A 25,715-nucleotide genomic window follows, 5' to 3' on the forward strand; every position below is an offset into this window, starting at 1 on the left:
TAGATCAAGGTAACTATGCAAAATCATGGATATCTGAATTCGATTCACTGTAATAGCCATTTATACATACATCATACATACATACATAGGAACATGTCTGTAATCCCAGATATGTGGATGGTAGAGGCAAAAAGATGGCAAATTCCAGGCCACTCTGGACAAAGTTAATGAGGCCCTATCTTACAAACAAAATACAAAAGAAAAACAAAATTAAGTCTGGAAAAATGCTTGTCTCATATACAGGAGGCCTTGGGTTCAATACCCAGTGCTACAAAACAACAAAGATAACAAGAATGAAGCACATTAATTTGTTCAGTGTGTCAGTGTATATACATATAAGTATATGCTTATTTAAAAACTTTGTCTTCATTTATATACATGCAATACACTTTATATGAAGGTAGCATCGTGAAACCTGTCAAATATAGTTTGTAAAATGTGAGAGGAGAGAGGGAAGGAAAAATGATGATTTTGAAATATATGAACTTATGTCTGCCATTTTTTCATTTTCTTCTAAATGTTTTGAGTATTCTTTATGCATTTCTTCCTGTCTTACTCATCTTTATGGTATGATGGATGGTTATTGCATTAGTAAATTTTGTTTTTTCATTTCTTCCTTGTGAATCTGTTCTTGTGGTGGGATTTGAACTTTCACATGCTATCATGATTATAGTTAAATTTCTCCACTTCGGGATGTAGGGCTACTTAAGCATCTTTTGGAAGACTGGTGATGTTATCATGATTACCTCCAAGGTTTGCTGATTTTGTAAGTTCTTTATTTCTCCTTTCATTCTGAATGGCAGGCTTGCCTCATATAAAATTTTTGGTTAATAATCATTTTCTTTTAGAACTTAGAGTTTGTCATTCCATTGTCTCTTGGTTTACAAGTTTTATAGATCTGCTTATCACATTAAATGTAATTTGGTATTTCCTCTTGCATTTTCTTCAACTTATCTTTGTCTTGCACGCAATGATGTAACACAACTCCCTCACTTAAGTGTGTATATGTGTATATCTATCTACCTATCTATCTATCTATCTATCTCTCTATGTGTGTGTGTAGCTGTGTGTGATATTTCAAAAGAGACTGTCTTCAAGTTTAATTATTCTTCTTACTTCATCTAGTCTGTTGTGGAGGCTTTCATCTATAATACTTAATTTTTATTAATTTGCTTTATATGCTGGTGATTGATAACAGGATCTTACACATACTTATCAAATTCTCTCTCAATTGAACCCCAGGCCCTAAACTCATGTTTGTTTGACTCATGGAGTTTTTCCATTTCAAGATTTCTAAGCTCTCCCTAAATCAATGAACCAATAAAGAAATGGGCAACTGAACTAAACAGAACTTTCTCAAAAGAAGAAATTCAAATGGCCAAACAGCACATGAAACAATGCTCACCATCTCTAGCCATAAAGGAAATACAAATCAAAATGACACTAAGAGTCTATCTCACCCCTGTTACAATAGCTATCATCAAAAGCTTAGAGGACTATCAAAGCCCCCCAGGCCTCCTCAGTCCTCCACAAAGTCATTATCAATCCCTCTGATATCCTTCCCCACCCCACCCCTCATCACTATTGCCAGACTGAAGAGAAGCACAGAAGGAAAGGTGGGAGGTAGCTCCACATCAGCAAAGGCTTTATTCGAAGAGAGCCTGTGGAGTGCATCTCTAGCAAGAGAGCTAGAGCCCACTGCCACATACAGGCTTCGGACAGATGTAGCGGGCCAGTGGAAAAGAACCAGGGAGGTCACTAAGGAATACCATTGCTGGGCAAACAGGAAGGTAAGCTGTGATAAGGCCACTGTCTGCTCAACTGACCTGGGCACCCACCTGGAGGTAAAGGTTAACAACTATCCCTTTGTCAGTCTTTGGGGTCAGATGGGGAGTTTCCAGTAAGCCATCAGAAAAGCGGGAAGAGGTCTGGTCCTAACCTGTCTGTCCTCTCTGTTAACACTACACTACTACCTGGGGCTTCTGAGGGAAATGATTGAAGCCAAGAGAGCTGTGGAGGCCTCCAGACCTCCTTAGTCCTCTACAATGTCATTATCAATCACTGCCTTCTGATATTTTGGCTAAAATCAGTCCATTTTATTTAAGAGTTTGGAGCAATAACTTTTCCAAAGTTCATCTTTATTACAATAGGAACATGGATTCTTCTCAAAGGCCTCTTTCCTTTCCAAGTAGGGCCACTCCTTCAAGGTTTCCAACCCTGGGAATTTGGATGAAGATGGTGGCTTGATCATCAAAAACACCACCAACAACAGGTGTTGGCGAGGATATGGGGAAAAGGGACCTGCATAAACTGCTGGTGGGAATGCAAGCTAGTGCAACCACTCTGGAAAATGGAGGCTTCTTAAAAATCTAAACATAGATCTGCATATGATCCAGCAATCCCACTTCTGGGGATACACCCAAAGGAATGAGACACAGATTACTCCAGAGGCACCTGCACAGCCATGTTTATTGCAGCACTATTCACAATAACCAAGTTATGGAAACAGCCAAGATGCCCCACTACTGACTAATGGATTAAGAAAATGTGGAATTTATACACAATGGAATTTTAGTCAGTCATGAAGAAGAATGAAATCTTATCATTCTTAAGTAAATGGATGGAACTGGAGATCATCTTCAGTGAGGTTAGCCAGGCTCAGAAGACCAAAAATCATATGTTCTCTCTCATATGTAGACTTAGATCTAGGGCAAATACAGCAATGTATTTGGACTTGGGTCACATGAGAAGGGGAGAGCACATATGGGAGGAATGGGGAAAGGTAGGAAACCCAAACCATGAAAATGTTTGATGTCCCCACTGCAGAGGAGATAATACAGAAGACTTAAAGGGACAGAGGTCAATATAAGAAGGGGATCAGGAACTAGGAAATAGGTCAGGTAGAGATGAATCAACTTGGGTTGTAACAGACTTGTGTGGAAGCAATGCTAGGAATCTCTGTATAGCTATCCTTATCTCAACTAGCAAAAATGCTTTGTCTTTCTTATTATTGCTTATGTCTTATCTTCAACAAAATTTGAGAAAAGGGCAGAACAAGTTCTGTCTGGAAGTGAGGGGGGTTAAGGGGGGGAGAGAGTGGGGGCGGAGGATGGGGGGCAGAAATAGCCCAAATGTGAATAAATGGATAAATAAAAAAAGATTTCTATTCAATTATTTTTCTACATCTCTTATTTGCTGAATATTTATTCATATCATATATTTTTTCTAATTTCATTGTTTTTGTGTTTCTTGAATTTCCTTACAATCATTTAAAAAATACTTTATCTGGCATTTTTCAGTATCTTTTTCTTTGAAGTATGTTGATAAACAAATTTTGTGGAATAAATAGAATTATAGCATTTACCTCTGTTCACCATGCAGGAGTAATATCATTCTACCTCACTTTTTTCATATTTTTGTGACTCTATATTCATATTTTTGCCTTTCTTGTTGATCATTTTTCTGTTGCTTTTATGTTATTTTCAATACACATGAATTTCTTTTGAAGAAAATATGTGGTATCATTTCGATAGGCTACATTTGTTTTGGATGTTATAATAAAGCCTTAGTGTATCTTTTCCAGCTGTATGAAGGAATTATTCTAGTGGTCCAGGCAGCTATCATATACAAGAAACAGTAAAAGTGACTGCCCAGTCACTGTTAATCACTCTGACAGTGAACGTGGTGATACAAGCACATCAAGCACAGCAGTAGTAGTGTGCCCTAGAGGCGAACAGTGACTGTCATTGGCAGCAGAGGTCATGATGCAGGGAATACACACTCAGGTCCAATAGTTTCTGGTGACATCTAAATAGCCCAGACTATTGCAGCAGCTACTCAAGCCAGTTATGAATTTGGTAAAGGAGGGCACACACTCTTGATTTATTAGATTAGCAGTTTAGCTGGCCCTGGAGTTTGATAGCTTATACTGGTGGTTTAGGTTGATTGGGGTGGCAGCTCAGCCAAACAGTTTCTTTCAGATACACTGTGTGGAATCAATACCAGAGAGCAGTATGAGGCAAGATTGTCATTGTTCTCCAGGGAAGTAAATCCCCTTGGAGTTGTCCACTTTATAGCAGCCTTAATTCTAGAATTTGAGGGAAAGATAATGCAAGTTCCTCTTTTTTTGTGTGGATTGCACAATTCCCCTAAGTGGTTTTACAAGGTTGCCTGTCTGTAGCTAGTTTCTGGTGTCCACAATGATAAAGCCTTCTGTAACTTTCCCATTTACCCGTGGTGGGTAATCTTTTGTGGCTCAAGAACAGAAATCAGTGTTCTTTATTTTACTCTCTGTGACTTTGATCCTGGTCTCTATTTCTTATATGGCTCCTATCTCTTTCTCTCAATGATTTCCAGTTCTACCCATCTTAAAATATAGATATGTATTTGCTAGTTTTGTTTTGTTTTATTTTTTGTAGAGGAAGAGATGATCATTGAGTGTCTATATTCAGCTAATATAAGGGATGTTGAAACTTTTATGGTAGGATATTTTAGTAAATTTTGCTGGTTCACTAATACTTTCCTCTAAGTCCTTTTGTTTTTTGCCATTTTATGTGAGAGCATGAAGATTAATAAAGAAGTTAATTTGAAATCATTCCTAGGCTGCTTTCTGAGGAAAATGCAAAGTAGAATGATGAAATAAAATTGATCTCTGATATCATGACATTTCCTCCCTGTTATCTCATGACACACATCATATGAAATGTAAATTTACGTTTATAAAATTGATTTTAGTTATTCTAGGCTGTTTAGAATAAGTTAACTTTAGTAATACAATTTTCTTCCAAACTGAAACTCTACTAGGACAAAGGATACTCTATATGAGAGTATACTCTATATGAGTTTATATAAATGCCAACTGCACAGTAGATTTTTCTTATGCCAGATTTCCATTGGTAGGAAGCGAATTTCAACATAGAGATTGTTTCCTCTATATTTGTATGTAAGTTTTTAATTGAGAGATGGTGGTGGATATGTGTGAGTAGGTGAGTAAACATGTAAATATGGTTTTATATTGATCTATAGGTGATTTTAAACATTATCAACATTCCATTAACTTATTTTTAATCAGGTCACATAAATCTATAATTAGCTTTAATTAGTAGTTATTATATGATAAATAAAAAGTGTCCCAAAGGAAGGCCAAGTATACCATAACTTTTTACGGTATGTGAAACTGGCAATATTGAAATAAAGAATAAAAATTCACCTCAATTTTAATTTTAAAAAACACCTTTTCCTTTAACACCATTTATTTCTTATGTGTATATTCCATTTGATCATAATAAAAGGAATACATATGTCTCATAAATAGCTTTTATGATGTCAGACATTCTATAGCCTGAAATTTCAATCTCAACCTTTGTAGCTATCTCCTAGAAACTTACCTTGCATTCACACTTTCTTGAACCATGATGAGAGCTCCACTTTGCTTCTATAAGTTTTGGAGATTGGTTTTTTACTGCTGTGGTGGTAAGTTATATGTAATTGGGAATTTTTTCGTGACTTTACTGAGACTTTGTCTTAGTACTTGGTTTTTGTTTTCCATCAAACTTTAAAGTATGTTCCTTTTTTTCCCCTTGTCTTTGTCATTTAGCTAATTTCCTATTTTTATTTCATGATCCTATTTTATCTTATCCTACATTTTGTTCCCCCTTATTTTTACCTCTTCTCATTCTTCCTCCTATTTCCCTCTTCATCAAACAAAAAAAATAGGTTGACATTTCTCATTAATCATTCAACAAGATTTTTTTTATGTTACGTTTACCTCTTCCCCATCTGACCCTTTATAGTACCTAATTCTCAAAAGCAGTGGTTAAACTCATTGACCCCAACGATTGCCCCATTGTCAGCATCCAGCAACATCCCATGGCTAGTGTCCATGGATGAAACTTGCCAAGGCATTATTCTGAGTCGGTGGTGGATCCTGTCCACAGCTAGCTGTCTGACTAAATTGTGAGTATAGCTAAAACCATAAGAAAAAGAACCATACTATATACACATTTTAGAACTGCTTTATTATTATCTACATTCACATTGAACTTTAATGCAGTAAAGGGTTTTTTGTCTCGTGTAAAATTACTGTAGGAATGTTTGATGGTTTAAAATTTAAACACTATTCAAGGTAAAAGTACAGTAATACAAAGTAGAAAGTCATTGGATTACACTGTTAAATAAGTAAAGACATTACACTGGCAAACAGTTATGTTTAATTGAGACCTTATTGATTTTATTTACTTTAATATTACTGTATTATTCTTCACCTTTCTATTCCAGTAGGAAGCACTTGCTCTCTGATATTTCAGGAGTCATTGACCAAGAGGGTATTTTACTTGGCCATAAAATCTGCCTGCATCCCAGTTTTAATCCATAAGATGGAAAAGATCCAGTCAAAGGAGACATAGGAGTGGTCCTCCTGCAGTACCCTATTAGGAGGAAAGAAATTCCACTTTCTCACACTTATAGTATCTTCTGGAAAAGCTGTTATAACTGCCTGTACAGACACTGCAGAGTATACCAATATCAGAGTAAGCCACAAAAATCATATTCTGCTGTATCATGTCGTTCATAAAATTGATACTTTTAAAAAAGCAAATTAGTGGAGAAATAAAACAAAGTTCATGAAAATCTTATAAACAATTGGGTCCATATTACTCCACTTTGCAAGAGCAAACACAGATAATGTCAGTGCTTAAAATTAATGTCTACTCACTATAAAGAAAACAGAAAAACAAGTATATGAGAAATACAAGTTGAAATAAATACATGTGAAATAACAAGGAATGAAATGTCAAAGTACTTCACAAAATCTATGTAATGATTTAAAGATATACTCTATGAATCTTAGGAAGGTATGCTATAAAATGAGTACAAGAGAGAATAACCCATATCTCACATCCTTCCATCTCTGCTCCTTCAGAACACAATAACTTTGGGACCAGTATCAAGAAGTTATCAGTTAAGCTTCTGGACCTCTCATTCTGCCACCATCAACATATCCACATGGCTAAACATAATAACTTATGTATCTGGAGTCACCCCCAAGAAGATTGCTGGGTACTTACTATAAGGGCAAAGTTACCATTGGGGTTGTTTATAGAAATACATGTAAAATTCTGTAAGGATTGATAGAGACATTTATACTAAGATAACAAAGCAGGAATATTTTCATTGAGAAAACACTGAGAAGTAGGGAACTTACAAAAATACCTTTAGAAACAATGAGAAAAACAAATTGGTGGTTAGAGTCTGGGATTGGGTTTTTAGAATTCATATAGAATTCAATTACAGAAATATAACTTGAGTATGAAAACAAGTGATCAGATATAAGAGGTAGTTATGGATTCAGAGAATATAGAATAGCATAAAAATTAGTACTGAAAATATATGTTCACCACTAGTTTTATTTTTAACTAGTGCCTGATCTAGGAACTCAAATGGGACATTTCTGTGATATATTTAGTTTATAAGACAAAATTTATAAATATAAAAGTGAACACAAGGAAACAACACAAAATAAATAGGGAGTGAAAAATAAAACTGCCATTAGAAATTGTTATATGTGAAGATGCAGAAGCTATGAAAATTCATGATGAAGGAAATTATTTCAATATTCATTCCTAAAAAACAAATGTAGACTTGATTTTTTTAAACAAAAACATACAACTAGAGGGAAAACTTACATCAACTTAATAATATTGAAAACATAGCTGATTTTTCTAGTATTTGGAAATTTTCCTTAACTTCCCTTTAGCATTTCATTTTCCTCTTTTAACAAGGGTTATAATCATTTTGTATCTAGATTGTATCTTAGAGCTCTTGACACATGTACTATATAACATTTTATTGTTGTCATTATGTCATATGTAATATATTTGTGATAGAAAAAATATGTATGTAATATTTTAATCCACTTATAAAACAACATGTAGAAAAACTTATAAATGTTATTTATAGACATACATAAAAGTATATATATATATATTCCATAGTTTATACTACAATGATCTGTTGTGTATATATGGATTATCTGTGTTTCCTCATTCAGGTACAGCAAGGCAGTCCTGTTCTCTGTCTCTTTGGCAGTCACTGGGAACTGGTAGGCCTGGTCAGTGAATCCTCAATGGCATGTCATGATCCTATTCTTATCATCAAGACAGCCCCATATGTATCATGGAGGAGACAGTTTGCCAAAGCACCCCAGAAGCCACTGGATCCTATGTTTTCCCCACTCTGCAGTATTTTCCCTGGAATAGTACATGATCTGCAAGACAGGCTTAGCTCTAACACGGGCTCTGCTGTTTTGGCCTCCCATGGATATTCTGTACAGTCATGGAGGAGAAGATTAGGCACTTCCCCAGTGTACAGACAGCGACGGAATCCTCCTCCAGTGCTTTCTGTTTTTAATAATGGAGACTCTTTTCCTGGCAGTGAGCAGTTATACTTTCAAAATGATCAGCTCTCCTCAGCTCACAAATTTGCAATGGCACAATTCTGGACTTCTCCAATTGCCAAAACGTGGGATCTTCCTGAAATAAATAGTCCTTGGAATACCCCAATAGTAGATACTTCTGCATCTTTGATTAATTCTGGACATCAGAGTCCCCAAAATGTTGATATGCCTGTATCTCAAGACCTGTATAGAGATACAATGAAATATCAACATGAAAGTATGACTGATTCAGTAACATCTTGGACTAAACCATTTGCTGGCATAACTGGGCTTCCTACTCTATCATTAATTAATGCTGGTGGATCCTGGATTCTGTTTTCAAGTGACAGAGATGGATCCCAAGTTTCTTCTGATATTAGTAATGTTCACTCTCAAATTAAAGTTAGTGTGTTTCCTAAACATGGCCAATTCATAGGTAGATCCTGGCTAGAAATTACCCCTGATTATAGATCTTGGACACATCCACACTGTGCCAGATCAAACAGAAACAATGATGTGGAATCAATCTAGTAAAGAGCACATTATAACTAAAACATATCATGTAGTTGAAACAGTAAACACTGGTGCTAATTTAGGAAACTATCAAATGCATTCATGGGTTCCTTTACTAGTTAACAAGATTGAATTATGGACACAGACCTCACTCAATGAAGTTGGAAACCCATATACTACAGTAATCCATACTTTGGAACCATGGTTTCAGCCAGTGTTGGATATACTGGGATCCCAAGAAACTGTAGAAAAAACAGATATACACTGGATTTTCCCTGAATCTAAATCAAATCTGATATCCTATATATTCAATATGCCTTTATCTTTGGCTTTATCTAAAGGTGATTCTACTAGACATTGGACCCAATATGAAGACAGTAAGATGAGACCATCAAGCCAAATGGATTGTATTGATACACTGAGTGGGCATGTGGCTACTATCTTCAAATACCAAATGAAAACTAAAGATACAGTATGGTCCTTGAGCCATTCAATTGCTAATGTGATTGAGTCCTTCATTCAGTCTAAAGGTGCTATGAGCAGACCTTGGACTCAGCCTGAATCAGACATTGTCCAAACCTGGACCTATTCAGAAACCCAGTTTGGAAAACCCTTAACTCAGCTGAAAGCTGATAAACTCAAACCTTGGATAGAGACTAAACCTGAAAAAGTAAGACCCTCGATTCAGCATAGATTTCAAATAGGCAGCCCTAGAACCCAGGATGAAAAAAGTAAAAACAAACATTGGTTGAAGCCCAAAGCAGGAACCATTAGGTCCTGGTCCCAAAATGAAATTGAAACAGTCATACTATGGAGCCAACCTGAATTTAGTACAGCTAGATACTTGTTCTGGTCTAAGTCTGATCACACAGGACTGAGGACAAAAACAGACTTTAAAACTCCCAGACATTTTATCCATCCTGAAGTTTATATAGTCAGAACAGGGATTCAGTCTGAAGGTAGAAGTATCCAAGCATGGAAAAAATCTGAAGCATTTACATTCAGGCCATGGATGCAGTCTAAGGTTAATACAGTTACACCATGGACAACACCAGAAGTTAATAATGTCAGAGCTTGGTTTCAGACACCAACTAATATAATTAGGACCTGGAATCAACTTGAGTCTCAAACAAACCATTCTTGGTCTGAGACTACAGCTGGTAGAATCTTAAATTGGTACTGCACACAAATGGATATGTTTAAAAAGAGGAAGAAAAATGAATTTCAAAAAGTGTACTCTTGGACCCAACGTACTATACCTAGAATTTGGACTCAAACTCAGGATGGCACTGTCAGACTTTGGTTGCATACTCATATGGTAACAGTCTCTCAAACATCTAACAATTGGATACAGTCTGAAATTGAAATAGTCAGTCCCTGGACCCAATTTATGGCTGATAAGTTAAAAGGCTGGATACAACACAGCAGCTATACAACCAATACCTTAAAGAAGCTTGATGTTGATGTATCTGAATCTAGGGTACAAAATGAAGACAGTACAGTAAAACAATGGACACAGCCTGAGCCTCCAGAAATAAATTCCTGGACACACTCTGAAACTAACACAGTCATATCATGGACTCAGGCTGAAACTCCAATAATAAGTAATTGGACAATTACAACATAGATAAAGTTTCATTTTCAAGAACTAAAGGCATGGACACAATATAAAACTGGTATATCCGTAATGTCAACCCAGTTTGTATCTCCAATACTACATCCCTGGACATTATCTGAAATTGATACTTTCACACCTTGGACCTCAGCTGAGTCTCCAATATTAATTCCATTTTTAGAGCATATAGTTGATACTGTGACAACATGGACCCAGAATAAATCAGCAATATATGCTTGGACCAAAAATGTAGTTGATACTGTCACATTGTGGGCCCAAGCTGAACTTTCAGAAATTAGTCCCTCAACAAAAACTGTAAGTAATATGGCCATGCTGTGGTTGAAGACAAAATATCCAGCAGTAAATACATGGGCTGTCTCTGAATTTGATTCAGTGCCATTGTGGACCCAGATTGCTTCTCTATCAATACATCCCTTGGTATGGTTTGAAACTGGAACAGTCCCCCTGTGGAATGAAACTAAGTCTGCATTAAATCCCAGGAAACAGTTTGAAACTGATATAGTCACGCAATGGACTTATACTAAATCACCAGCAACTTCACGGGCACATCTGTTATCTGAAACAAAAATAATTTTTACCAAGGCTGAATCTCAATCATCAAACCTCTGGATACAAGGTGAATCTGATGTAGTCAAAACATGGATTCAGGATAAAACTCAAGGAATAAATCCTTGGACTGCACCATGGATTCAGCAAGAAGTTCAAGAAATACATCTCTGGTCAGAGACTGTATCTGATATAGATGCTATGTGGACTAATAAAACATTTGAATTTCCAAAAGGAAATCCCAGGTCACAATCTACAACTGTCACAATATGGACATTAGATGAATTTCCAGTAGTAAATCAATGGGTTCACACACTAGAAGATGTAGAAAAACTGTGGTCCAAAGATGAATTTCCAGTACTAAGTCCTTTAACAAAGACAATGAGCAATAGCTTTACACTATGGTCTCAGGGAGAGTCTCCAACAATAAATCTATGGAGTGTATCTATGTCAGATACAATTAAACTATGGACTGATATTGTAATTCAAACAGTAGAGTTTTGGACAAAGGCTGTAGCTCCTACAGTCACAGTATGGCTCCAGAGTGATTCTCCATCAGGACCTCTATCTGATACAGTCACACTGCCATGGGCTCAGGCTGAATATCCACCAACAAACTTGTGGACACAAACTAGAGCTGATAGAGTCACAACACAATGGCTGCAGGCTGAATATTCTCCATGTAGTCTATGGAGTAAGCATGGAACTGAAATAATAACAGCATCATGGCTTCAGACTGAATCTTCACCAGAACATTTATGTATACTCCCACAGCAGCCCCAGGCTTTTAAATCTTTAGCAGGAAATCCATTGCCAGAGCCTTTGTCTGACAAAGTCATACCTTTCAGGTCCCACACTGAATCTTCCTCAGTAAATCTATGGCCACGGATGGTATCTGATATAATCACACCACTACGGTTTCGGAGTGAACCTGTATCTAGAAATCTGTGGTCAGAATCTGTAACTGATACAATCACACCATCAAAGCTTCTTCTAGAATCTCCACCAGTAAGTGTAAGGACAGTGCCTTTATCAAATAGAATAAAACCACCTTGGTTCCAGGCTGAATTAAAAGGAGTACATCTATGGACAATACTTGTATCTGATACAGTAACAGTACTGTGGACTCAGGCTGAATATCCAGGAAGAATTTCCTGGACAGAACTTATTGCTGATATATTCACAACATGGACTCAGTCTGAATTTCTAACAGTAAACCCCGGGATTCAATCTGTCTCTTCTGCATTCACACCGTGGCACCAGGCTGAGTCTCCAACAGTAAGACATTGGACACAACTAACATCTGATTCAGTTTTAGTGTGGAACCAATCTGCTGCATCTACACTAAATCACTGGACACAGTCTAAAACTGATACATTTACAGAGTGGACAAATAGTCAATTCACAAACGTCAAGCATCCAACAGAAGCTGTATCTAATATATTGAATCAAGCTGAAATTGCAAAAACAAATTCCTGGACAAAACTTGAAACTGATACTGTGTTACAGGTGGCTCAGGCTAATTCTGAAATCATCAATCCATGGATACAAGCAATAGATAATACAGTAACACCATTGGTTCAGGGTGTTTCTTTAGCAAAAAGTCCTTGGACACAGTTTGAATCTGATATAATCACAACGTGGACTCAGACCCTAATACCAGCTGTAAATCCATTGACGATGACTGTAACTGGTAGAGATACCCTGTGGAGCCTAGCTGAAATTATGTCAGTAAATTCTCAGGTACAATCTGCAACAGAAATATTCACACAATTGATTCAAAACCAAACTATTGCAGCAAATGTCTTGACACACTCTATATTTAATCAAGTCATTCTTTTTAACAAGGCGGTTAGCCCAACAACAAATCACTGGACAAAGCCTGAAGCTAATACAATAGCAATGTGGACACTGGCTAAGTCTCAGAAACAAAAGGCCTGGACAGAAGTTAACTATGAAATAGTCTCATCATGGAATCCAGGTGAATTCTCAGAAGTAAAGATTTGGACACTGCCAGAGGCTGGTATATTCAAGCATCAAGCTGCATCTAAAATTCCTATGATAGAGGATACAGCTAAAATTGTCAAACAGTGGACACAAGCTGAATTTCCAGCAGTAAATACTTGGGCAGAGTCAGTAGTTGATATAATTACAACATGGACACAGACAGAATCTTTAGCAACAAATCTTTACACATTTCTACTTGATAAAGTCACACTAAAGACACAGACTAAATCTCCATTAATAAATACTTTGAACCAAGAAGAAACTATAACTGTCAAATCCAAGATACAGACTGAATCTCCAAAAGTAAATATCCAGTCAGAATTTAAGACTCCATTTATATCTCCTTGGGTTGAGTCTGAGCCTGGGGAAGGCACACCATGCATTCATGTGGAAGAACAATGGACAGATCCTGTAACTGAAACAGTCAAATTGTGCATACAAGTTATTTCTACAACATTTAATTCCTTCTTAAGAATGGGAAATATAGCAACTGCATGGTTTAAGGCTGAATCTCCACAAATAAACCCATGGAAGAGTGCTAAAGCATCAGAAGTCATACACAGGATACAGTCTGAATCTTCACCGGTAGAATCCTTGAAAGAAGCTCAAATAGCTAAAGTCAGACCCTGGACCCAGGTTGAATATTCAACATTATCTCCCTGCATAGACAACAGAGATTTGAAAGTAATATCCTGGATAAAGACTGAATATCACCCAATAAATACCTGGTCAGAAGTTACATCTTCAAACACCATACCCTGGACCCAGGTTGAATTTCCACAAGTAGATCCCTTTCCAGTGCCCAAGGATTCAAAATTCATACCTCGGACCCAGGCTGAATCTCTAAAGTCTATATCTGAAACACTTGCACCATTGATACAGGATGAATTTCAAATATTAGATCCTTGGGTACAATCTGTATCTGAAAAAGTGATGTCCTGGACTCAGGCTACACCTACATCAGAAGAGCTTTGGAAAGAAGTTGTATTTCCTACAATTGCCCCATGGAAACAGTGTGTCTCCATCAGTAATTACCTCCACACAATCTGTATTTGAGGTAATCACCTCATGGACCATGGCTAAATTTCCAGCAGTAATTACCTGGATGCAGGCAGGTCCTGATGCACTCATGTCATGGACCCAGAATGAATCTCTAGAAATCAAGACATGGGTAGAGGACACAATTTCCACAATTGAACAGAGAACCAAAGCTGAATGTTTATCTTTAAATCTAGAGACACAGATTATAACTTTCAAAATCACAATGGGGATATGAAATGAATCTACATCAACGAAATCAGGGTCAAAGGCTATAGCTTCCAAAATCACAACAGGCATCCAGGCTGAGATTTTAGCAGTCAAAACCTGGGCAGAACCTGCAGCTTCAATAGCCACAACTTTTAAGCAGACTGCCTCTTCCACTGTAAACTTTTATGTACAGATTGGAACTGACAAAGGCACAATTTCAACAATTCTTGAAACTGAAGCCAAGAAATCTTGGCTACTGCCAGAAGTTAACACATTCAGAATGTCAGTGCAACATCAGACAGATAATACCAAACCCTTGGTTCAATCTGAAAATCAAGCATCTCTTCTGTGGACACATTCTGAACTTGAAAACAGTAGTCCATGGACCTTACCTGAATTTGGAACAATCTTATCCTGGATAGTACCTGTGCATGTAGCAGCCATATCTTTGCCACAGCCTGACTCTTATATTAGCAAAGCTTCATTTAAAATTCAGGCAGAAAAACCATGGATTCAAACAACCTTTCAAACACTCAGTACTTTCACATCATTTAGTGACAAAGTACAGCTCCAGGCCACACATAAAATCGCTACAGTCATGCCATGGATCCAGTTCAAAATAGGCACATTAGACTACTGGACCCAGTCAGAATATACAGTAAAATTGTGGACTATTTTTGAAACTGGTACAATAAGACCATGGATCCAAAGTGAAACAAACACAGTCAACCCCTGGACCCAACCTAAAACTAGTACAATCAGAGCATTGACACAGGCTGAATCTCAACAAGTTAGGTGCTTGTCTTTGCCAGTACCTGAAACAGTGACACTATTGTCACAAGCTGAAATGGAAGCAGCAAAACACTTGACCATGTCTGATATGAATACTGTTGCACCATGGACCCTAACTCAAAATGATACAATAAAGCAAATGACTCAAATTGAATCTAAAAAAGTTCTTTCTTGGTTTCAGCCAGAAAGGACAATAGCCCATCCCTGGATCCACCTTGAAACTAATATAGTCAGACCTGGATACAATTCTGAAGGCAATGCTGTCCAAACAAGAATCACTACTGAAACCAATACAGTCAGATTCTGGACCTCTTCTGAAATAAAACTTTGGACCCAGTCTGAATCTCAAGCAGTAAGTATGTGGCCTGAAGATAGCAGAGCCACACTTTGGTCTCTAACTCAGAATGATACAATTACATCTTGGTTCCAATTAGAATCTCAAAGGATACTTTCTTGGGCCCAGTTTGAAGGTGGTATAACCAACCCTTGGACTCAGCAGGAAACTGCTACAACTAAACTATGGACCCAATTTGGAACTTTAAAAATTCTTTCCTGGACCCCACCTGATACAATAATATACTGGTTCCATACTCAGATAGATTCAATCACACCCATGAGCCAGCCTCAAACTCAAAAATTCCAAAGTTGGATGCAGACTATAACTCAAGTACGAAAAATTTCACCTGTGACTGAAGTTGGTACAGTAATACCTTGGTTACAGTTTCAAAGTAACACAGTTAGATCCTGGATTCAACTTTATTCCCAAACAGTGAGTCTTGGGACCCATACTGAAGTTGGTATAATTGGGCACTGGACTCAGAAAAGAATTGCTACAGATAACCTTGGGACCAACTCTGAAACTCAAGCAACCAGACCCTGGGACAAGCAGGAAGCTAACACAGTCAGAACTAGGTTCTACCTTCAAGTAAAAACTGTCAGACTGCAGACTTATTCAGAATTCGGTACGTTCAGTACTTTCATCCGATCTGAAATTGGCACAATTCATCATGATTCTTTTATGATCCAGTCAAAAACCCAAGAAGTCAGACCCTGGACCCAGTCTGAAATTGTTATGACTAGATACTGGGTTTTGTCTCAAGTAGTTAAACCACAGACAATGCTAAAAGGAGGAACATTTACACCCTGGATCCAGTCTGAAACTCAACCAGCCACACCATGGACCAAGCCTCAAGTTAATATAACATTCTTTTCTATTCCTGTATCTGATAAATTCAGAACCTGGATCCAACCTAAAACAAAACTACTGCATTACAAAGCTGACAAAATTGTGTCACTGATTTCTCCTGAGACTGGAACAATTGGAAAAACTCTGCTAATTGATCATTTGGATAACAAGTCTAAGCTTGTAACATTTTTACCTGTTGAGACTATTTCTACCGCACATCAGTATTTTATAACTTTGTCAACAGAGATAAGTACCATAGAAAGAAAAATTAAAAGCAGTTATCTCCAGCCAAGCCAGCTCACAAGCATTTTCCTTCTTACCCTGTCGAGCAAGTGGTTTCCTAGTATAATTGGTCACAAGAACTTTGGCAGCATATTAGAAATTATTGACACAAAAGGAAGCCTTGATGTCCTTTCTGTCTCTCTTAGTTATCTTTCCCCAGGCTTTTCCTTCCTTGTTTCTTGTTCTCTTACATATCCATGTACATTGTTCCCTTCCTGTTTAGTCTTTTCTTCTTGTCCTTATCTTTCACACTGTGTTTTCCCATCTTGCTTCAACTTTTCTTCTCTGGCCTTCTCTCCTGTGCTTTTGCCCTCAACCTCTTCTGATAGTCAGCTCCAGGAACTGTCTTTCTCAAAGTTTATTGAAGATACTATTTTTTCTCACACTTTCTCATCCCTGCATGCTCCTCCAGCAATAAGTTTAACAAAAGAGTTTCCCCTGATGCCTGGATCTCTATCTGGACCCAACTATAAGCATCAGTCTGGACAACAGCCTCTCAATGTTTCCCTGGCTGAGTGTCGCCTAGGTATGATTTGGAAAGACAATCTCCAGGCTCTCTGGCTCTTCAAGACAGCTGTTGTTTCTCACGAGACCACAGGCAAGTTAAATATAGTCATCTGTTTGACTTACTACCTTAGATAAAGAGTCTTTTTGAAGCCGGCAACCAAATTTCTGAGTAGATCACAAAAGGTTTTCATAGATTTTTGTAGGATTAAATTGAAGATATTTTTCTGAACCAATAGTTAAGAGATCTCTAAATATTGAGAGATTAATACCTTATTTTTCCAGTAAGGGCTTATGACTTAAGTTTTATAAGTACCACTCCTTTCAGAGCATAATATTTCAAAAATATCTGATTGCTTAAATAGATTCTATTATTCTCCTTGAGGAATGAACAGAACAAGTCAAATTATCTTTATCAGGAGAAGTATACAGATACCCTCTGTTACTATACCTAAGTTTATTGTGAATTAGGAAAATAATCCCAAGCACTTCCTCAAAGTTCAGGACATCAAATTTTCAAACTCGTTCCTAAAATAGAAAGTCAGGAAATTCAATGAAGAGGATAATAATACTAACTTTACTCTGTTATACATGTGGATTCATTCTAGAGTGTGGATTACGCCCTGGCCTTGTCTCCCGTTGTCCCAATTGCTGGGAGGCAGAAACAGGTGAATTTCCCTGGATGGTTTCTATGCATCTCTCTTTCTCCCATTTTTGTGCTGGCTCTATTTTGAATGAACAGTGGATTCTTACCTCAGCAAGATGTGCCAATTTCATGTAAGTCTGGGTAAGCCATCTCAAGGTTAATGTATCATAATAAAGTGATGAAAAATTTATGATTTTTTAATGGATACATTTCTTTGAACAAACTAGATGTTCTTTATTTATATAATCAAATTTGATGAGTCTCCTTTTCTATAGAAATGATTGAATTGTTTTCTTAACAACCATTTCCTATTTTATTCTTTTTTCCTCATATACCACTAAAATTTATGTTAATATGTTTCTTGGGGTTAATTTTAGTACCCAAATAAAAAACATTGTGAATTGTAAAATTATGTCTTGCTTTTATATAATTTCACCTATATAGAAGATGGAAAGCATGCTATACCTTTAAAGCATGCTATAACCTTAAATTATAACCTATACTTACACATATTACTTTTTGATTTTATAAAGAGGCAAAAGCAACATGGATTCAGTAGAAATCATACTTTATATTTTGAACTTTGAATATTTAGTACGTATTATGATATTCTGTTATGATGCTAGTCAGTAGTAGTGAGTGGTAGCTCCCAGTAGGCCATGCAATCACATAGTCATTATGACAAGCATCTGTGTTACCCACTGTGTTGCTAAGCTATGCATGTTAACAACCACTGCTGTTAATTAAGTTTGGTGTATGACAGTACTTTCAACTTACAATGTTTTCAACTTAAGATTGGTTTATCAGAATGTAACCTCATAACCAGTGGATAGGCATCTTATTAGAGTTTCTGTTTAGCTTTTTATAACTCCAGATATGCTGTCCTAAAAATTCAATTTGTCGATCTATATTTTGATACTATTTAGCTCAAAAGATTTCTGGCAAACATTTTATTTCCTTATTTTAACATACTGAAGTAGAACCATTAATATAGATAAGAGAAACAGGGCTCATGTAGAAAAAGTGGTCGAACTCTCACATGTTATGTGAGATATTTCAGTTCCTAATTTTCAAAATTCTTATGAGTAAGTATTAAGCACTATAAATATTAGGGAGTACAATAGTGTAGGTTAATACTTTTTAATAAGGATACTGACAAAGTAATTTACTTCTCATTTCTTTTTTTGATGGTATTGGGATTTGAACTCAAGGCCTCATTCTTGCTAGGCAGGTACTCTACCACTTGAGCTACACTCCACCAATACTTTACTTTTCATTTCTGAAGACGTTCATGCCTACTGAGCCTAGGGATGACCTAATATCATTAATAATGTCCTAGTGTTAAATACATGTGCTGACTGAATAGGGAATAGGAATAGTATTTTGGTGCTTACATGGACCCTATCTGATTCATATGATCTAAGGGTTTTTTTCCACATTGAAATTTAGAAATAATAATATTTCTAATGAATTTTCCTTCCAGAAAAAGCTCAGAAGCTCTGGCCTTGGTCCAAGTGGGTCTTATTGATCTACAGGATCCTACCCAAGCTCAGACTGTTGGTATTCATCGTGCTCTGCCCTACTTAGGACCCAAAGGACCTCTTGGACCTGGGCTAATCTTTCTGAAGCAGCCACTACATTTTCAACCCCTGGTTCTTCCTACTTGTCTGGAGGAAAGTTTGGAGCAAGAGAAGAATATACAACTGTATGACTGCTGGTTACCCAGCTGGTCCCTCATGAGAGGTGAATAATGAAAAAGGCACTGGATTAGAATGGAATGATATGTTTGGAAAAATAGTAATATCCTTTCTTGAGTAACTGAGCATTTATTATATTTCTCTAATCTAGTCTAAAGCAAATCAACAAAATTCACAAACATTTCTTCTCTGTTTTCCATCAGGAAGTCCTGGAATTTTGCAAAAAAGGCACCTAAACATCCTGCAAGCCAGCACTTGTGCCCAGTTTTGGCCCAAGCTGAATGAATTTACTTTCTGTGTGGAGGCCAAGAAAGCTATGGGGGAGGCTGGCTGTAAGGTGACAATTAAAGGGAATGTGAAAGTCAGAAATAAAAAGGATTATCCTCCAACACCAAGATACCTCCTACCATCCTTCAGATAATCAATTGATACTCTGTTCTGTTCCCTCTTTCTTACAGGGTGACTTGGGGGCACCTTTGGTGTGCCATATACAACAAAAGGATACATGGGTACAGGTGGGAATCTTGAGTCACTTTGATGAACATTGCACAAAGCCCTATGTCTTCAGCCAAGTGAGCCCTTTCATTTTCTGGATTCAGGGAGTTACATGGCTCAGCCATGCACCATGGTCCCAACAAGGACTCATAACTACCTCTGCTTCCATCTCCCTTTCAGTCTCTCCTGCTAGGAATGCTTCAGTTTTAACCTCTACAACTGCTTCTATTCGACCCCACTTCATTTCTCTGCCACAACCTCAGAGTAAGGCCCAATAAAATTATAGTAAGAGAAGTATAAGAAGGAAATTAACAAGGGATTGGAAATACAAAAGAGTGAAAGGAGAAGAGAAAACTCTTTTCTTGAGAAATGCATATTTTTTAAATTTATGAAATCTTTGGAGTGATTTATTTATCGGTCTAAAAAGAAACGTCATAATTAACAATATTGTTTAACTTTCATAATGTTATAGAATATAGATGCCAGTGGTTATTAATATAATTGTCTTGATTGATTACTCTGACATGTAGAATATTGCAATAACTTATCAACTTCTCGGGAGCAAAAAAGAGTAGGGCTAACAATGATACTCAAAAACTTATTCTTCTAACAGAGAGTACTCTACTACTATATAGCACCTTGTGTATATGTTACAATAATTTTTTATTAAAGACGTTTTGTTTTGTTGTCAGTGATAAATAGTGATTTGTAGGCTCTTGTGTGCATTTATTTTACATTAGGGTTATTATCTTTCTTCTTCCCTTGACTATTCTGAAACCTATCACAATATCATCAATGACTATTTCTCATTGTTTACTTGATCTTACTGCCTTTGAAAAATATTTCAGTCCCAGAGTCTGTGTTTTAATCTACTTAATAAGTATTTACTAGCTATCTCAAGTTGCCATATTATAGTGAATAATGATTTTTAAGAATAAGTGAGGCCATATCATCTCTTTGGTGATATACTTCAAATCCTTTCTCACACAGATGAAGAAATCTACAATGAGGATCTTATTTATGATTTTACCTTCATCTTTATCACTTTATTCTTTTTATAGTCAGATTGTTTTCATAAATTTTCTTTTTATCTAGGATTCATTAATAGTACAAGAGGATTTCAAGTGAAAATTCCATATATGCATACATTATATTTTGGTCAAGTTCTCTGTACCCCCTTCTACTGCATATGAGTGAAAATGTGATACTTGGCTTTTTGAGCAGGGCTTATTTCACTAAATGTGATGAGCCCTAGTTCTACCCATTCCCACAAATCGCATAATTTCATTCTTTCCTATGGAGCAGCAATCTTTCATTGTATATATATTCCCACTTATTGACTAGAGACAATTTAAAATTGCTCTATAAATAAACAATGGGTATAGAAAGATAAGAGGAACTTTTTTTCAGGGAAATATCATAGCTGCAAAAGATACAGAAGCTCATGTTTCTAAGTCAGATTTTAAAATGTCAATGTGTTTTAAAGGGATTGAAACATTTAAAATTAGAAAGCTATAACATTCTATGAAATTTATTCTTACTGGCTTTTTTTTGCTTCTTTTTTTTTTCATTTGTTGGTTGTTTGTTTTTGCTCAGTTTTGGCAGATCGTATTTCTCTGCGATATACTATGCCTTGGCAGGCTATGATCATCAGTTGTGGCAGTCAAATCTGCAGTGGCTCCATAATTAGCAGCTCTTGGGTTCTCACTGCTGCCCATTGTGTCAGGAACATGTAAGTTTATGTCCTGCTTCTTCAAATACTATATAATCCATTACCACCAAGTCAGTTTGTTTAAGCCTTCTTTGGGCAAATTTTGCTTTCTTTGTCCCAAAATCACCTCTTAGGTCCATTACTTATTTGTTTCAGGCAAACATTGAGTTGATTTAACATGTACCTCTATTAGTATTTTCTTCCGAAATCCTATTTCCCAAGTACTAACTTCTTGGTATCTTGATTTCTGTGGAGGTGAAATGCAAGGCTCATGTACCATATCTTAAAAAGACAAATGTGGTTTTTAAGAGTACAGGTTCTGTAGTGAATCCATTTTAAGTAATCTCTATGTATCCACATAGGAATCCAGAAGACACTATAGCGATACTGGGCCTTAGGCATCCTGGGGCACCTCTGAGAGTTGTTAAAGTAACTACTATCCTACTTCATGAGAGATTCCGGTTGGTGAGTGGAGCAGCAAGAAATGATCTAGCTTTGGTACTCCTTCAAGAGGGCCAAAATTCCATTCAGATGTTAGCACCATTGGGGCACTTGAAGAATCTAAATAGCTCAGAATGTTGGCTTTCTGGGCCAAGAATTCTTAAACCAGGTTAGTGATTGTTTTGCTCATTAGGAGAGTAGCTTTAAAAAAATAAAGATTATACTTTTAACTTAAAGTTTAAGAAGTCTCACAACAATTGTGCATATACCTAATTTTAGGACCTTAATTCAGATTAGAAACCTATTTGTACATGTATTTTTATTTCATTCAATGATTGTTTTGATGATGACTCAATAGGATTTTAAGGATATCGTAAGAGGAAGTTTATATGAACATTCAAATGTTGTAAATAAAACAGGGATGATTAGGTTCCAAACTCTTCTAACTTTGGAAAAAAGTTCTGTTTTGTTTTGGCATGTTTAGGAAATTGAATATTCACTTGAATTGGAATTTGGAGGGCTTTTTATTTGGGGGCGTTTGCTATATTAGGTTGAACTCAGGGCATTCACTGTGAGCCACTCTACCAGCCCTATTTTTATAAAGGGTTTTTTGAGATAGGGTCTTGTGAACTATTTACCTGGGCTGGGTTTGAACCACAATCCTGATCTCTGCCTCCTGGGTAGCTAGGATTACAGACGTGAGCTATCAACACCCAGCTGATTTATAAATCAAAATATACAACTTAATTTTCAGGAAATGAAATTTAAAAGTAATTATATTTGCTAAAATGACTCAAAAGAAATGTAAAATGAATGGAATGACTTGAGGGTAAGAAGCTAATGGTAGTGATAAGAAAATCAACAGAACTTCTTAGCATAATAACTTAGAGGTACACGTTTAAATCATCTTCTTGGCTGCTTCACTGTAACCTATATATTTAACTATTTGTATATTCTATTTTCCTAGGAGAGACAGATGAGAACCCAGAAATATTACAGATGCAGGTTATGGGAGCTTCAAGCTGTGCCTACCTCTACCCAGACATAGGCAGTTCTATTGTTTGCTTCATTACTCAGGCCAAAGGCTATGACACAAATATGGTGAGCAGATGAGGTTTATTTTCTTTCCCTTTTTTTTCAGAATCATGAAACTATAGCTTGTCCTTCTATAAAAATTTATCTTTGAATGATGAATATAAGAAAGTGAATCCTTACTCAGTAAGAGTGAACACATGTTAAATAAATTGTAGAACTTCTAAATATGCTAATAATCTATATTATATCTGACACATGCTCTTTATAATATATTCACATAAAACAACTGTTGGACATTTTTGTTATACTACCCACAAGTTAGACATTTTATATATTTTTTCTTATAATTACATTACCCTTTATCTTAAGGTTCAGTAAGTCCAACATTTTCTATTTTCTCAATTGTACAAGAGAACTGTATAGTTTAAATATCAAATATCTTATTTGTCATAATTATTTAGAACACATTTGGGATAAGAACAATATACTTAATCATCTATATTACATCTATAAGTTATAAAATCTAAGATTAAATAATAAAATAGGTTAATTAATTAAATCTGTCTCTACATTTGACTTTACAGGAGCCAGTGAGTCCAGGCAGTGCTGTTATGTGCAGACCAATATCTGGCAATGGCAAATGGAGACAGATAGGCTTCACCAGTCTCAAATCTCTAGCTACCATAGTGAGCCCACACTTCTCCTGGATTTTATCCACTTTAGCAAAAGCAGGCCATCCCTTAAACCAGGACCGTATGCCTTGGATAGAAAAACCTAAGTCCTCTGGTTTCCTTAAATATCCATCCACACTGCTACTTTCCTCAGTAATTATTATTGAAGCACAGATGTTTTTGTAGCCTAGTGACTAGAACAGGTAGTATACATCTGTTCATACTATGATAGTCAAGATACCTGAAGAATAAAGAGAAAATATTGATTTATGCCCTATAAGCTATTCCTACATATTTCTTTTAGTCTTTCCCTGCATAATAAATGACTTATGCTTACTGCCTGAATTAATGACTGTTCTTTGATTAACTATATTCATTTCAAATAAATCAAAGTTGTTATTTAACAAGAAAATGACTCCAGGTATGGGTTACCAGAAAATAAAGTTTTTACAAAGATAGGGAAATCAAACCTCAAAAAGACATTTGTAAATCTCCTAATCTACAAATTTATAATTTACAACTATTAACATACCTCATCTATTTTAAACCATCTGCATTTTCTTTTAAGACACAAAACAGTGCTTATCCCTTTAGCAATTTATAAGGACTTGATTTGGAAAACATATAATGTTCTATCCCAACAAAATAGCACCTTTAATGAATAAACATAGTTAGTTTGCATGCTGTCAATAAATAATGCACACATGAATGAATACTATGAATAGTTTTAGTTACCTGCACTCAACCATGATCATTCATAGGAAAAAACACTACATTTACATACTGTGCTATTGTGAGCAGCATGAAAAAATTTCCTGGAAACATGCTTCAACCTACCTAGGAGGCAAATTATCCTTTAATTCAGGATATATATGTGTATATGCTACTTGACCATTAGTCTCTATAGGAATTATCTCACTAACCACATCAAATCTAGTAGTATCACAATATAAATCATTCCTGTTTAATTTAATAATCACCTCAAAGAACAGACTTTAATTATACTGTATGATACTACATTTAATTATTTTATATTTTATTTAGTTATTTACAGTGCCTGATGTATTCATTACATTTTATACATATTCATGTATATAAAATAATAGAATAATATAAGCTTCACCATTAAGTACAGTTGTACATCAATGAATAGTATCAAAGTAAGTCTCCATTTTGTAAAGAAAGGAAGGTATGGTGAATAAAGATAAAGAAATGATAAAACATATTATATAACAATAAGGAAAATATGAAAATACTGAAAAATTAAACTTGTGTTTGGGAGGGAACTGATTAAAGACAGTTCCACATAAAAAAGAAGTGATGATTACAATGGGACAGAAGAGAACTTATCCAGGTAGGCACTCTATCACTTGAGCCACTCTGCCAGCTGAAGAGAACTTATCCAAATTAAACTGACAGATAAAAAATATATGGTAGAAATATAGGATTAAGAACACTAAATCCCACAAAGACAAACATATTAAATATAATAAAAACTAATTAGCAACTATGTCTATTCCTACAGGAATTTATGCATTTCAGTTCTCATGTAAGCCTAATAATTTAGTGAAACAAAGAAAAGAACACATTAATAAACTGTGAATTTAAAGTGGCATAATTATGATGCTAGATTTAAAATGTGCTATAGTCTTAAACTGAGGGTCTCATCAATAATGAAGAGGAAGGGTGGGAGGAAAAAAATCCACCAAATGTTCAGTCAAAAAGACTTCTGAAAGTATAGTACATTCTCACTAATGATGCCAAATATAGGGCATCATGTTTGTGTAACTGACACAACACTGTGAGTTTTCAAATTTTCTGCCCAGTACATGAGAAACACTGACAATACTGATCTATGCAGAAACTACTTAATT

At 36.0% G+C, this 25,715-nt stretch overlaps 3 protein-coding genes across 12 annotated transcripts in view; 2 read left to right on the plus strand and 1 right to left on the minus strand.

The window, feature by feature from the left end:
• LOC141419870 (uncharacterized) overlaps positions 1-14,189 on the plus strand; it is a 32,973-nt gene extending 18,784 nt beyond the window's left edge. For 2 of the 3 annotated variants that reach the window (XM_074063922.1, XM_074063921.1), the window contains one exon: positions 8,048-14,189. In XM_074063922.1, the coding sequence (XP_073920023.1) occupies positions 10,632-14,189 (3,558 nt within the window). In that variant the 5' untranslated portion in view covers positions 8,048-10,631. Of the gene's footprint in view, positions 1-2,192; positions 3,072-8,047 lie in introns of those variants that run through there. The other variant, XR_012444587.1, reaches the window with a different exon arrangement.
• LOC109675936 (uncharacterized) overlaps positions 1-25,715 on the minus strand; it is a 529,573-nt gene that overhangs the window by 396,914 nt on the left and 106,944 nt on the right. The gene's annotated exons all lie outside the window — the stretch shown is intronic.
• Positions 14,662-24,186, plus strand: LOC141419869 (uncharacterized). Of its 3 annotated transcripts, none has more exons than XR_012444586.1 (9): positions 14,662-17,239; positions 17,754-17,922; positions 19,275-19,534; positions 19,692-19,825; positions 19,947-20,247; positions 21,580-21,715; positions 22,057-22,159; positions 23,103-23,236; positions 23,755-23,893. XR_012444586.1 is itself a non-coding variant. In XM_074063917.1 (9 exons), the coding sequence occupies exons 1-9, from the start codon at positions 14,662-14,664 to the stop codon at positions 24,025-24,027; spliced, it is 4,233 nt and encodes a 1,410-aa protein (XP_073920018.1). In that variant the 3' UTR covers positions 24,028-24,186. The 3 variants fall into 3 exon arrangements, 2 of the variants coding, with proteins under 2 accessions (XP_073920018.1, XP_073920019.1); XM_074063917.1 differs by having other exon boundaries at positions 22,057-22,304; positions 23,755-24,186; XM_074063918.1 differs by having other exon boundaries at positions 17,754-17,813; positions 19,379-19,534; positions 22,057-22,304; positions 23,755-24,186.

Source organism: Castor canadensis, chromosome X (genome assembly GCF_047511655.1).
Source record: "Castor canadensis chromosome X, mCasCan1.hap1v2, whole genome shotgun sequence".
In the NCBI taxonomy this organism is placed as follows: domain Eukaryota; kingdom Metazoa; phylum Chordata; class Mammalia; order Rodentia; family Castoridae; genus Castor; species Castor canadensis.

Coding starts and splice junctions, on each gene's coding strand:
- LOC141419869 (XM_074063917.1), top strand. CDS start 14,662: ATGTCAGTGCAACATCAGACAGATAATACCAAACCCTTGGTTCAATCT. Junction 19,535..19,691: donor CAGCTGGTCCCTCATGAGAG/GTGAATAATGAA, acceptor GTTTTCCATCAG/GAAGTCCTGGAATTTTGCAA. Junction 20,248..21,579: donor TTCTCTGCCACAACCTCAGA/GTAAGGCCCAAT, acceptor GTTTTTGCTCAG/TTTTGGCAGATCGTATTTCT.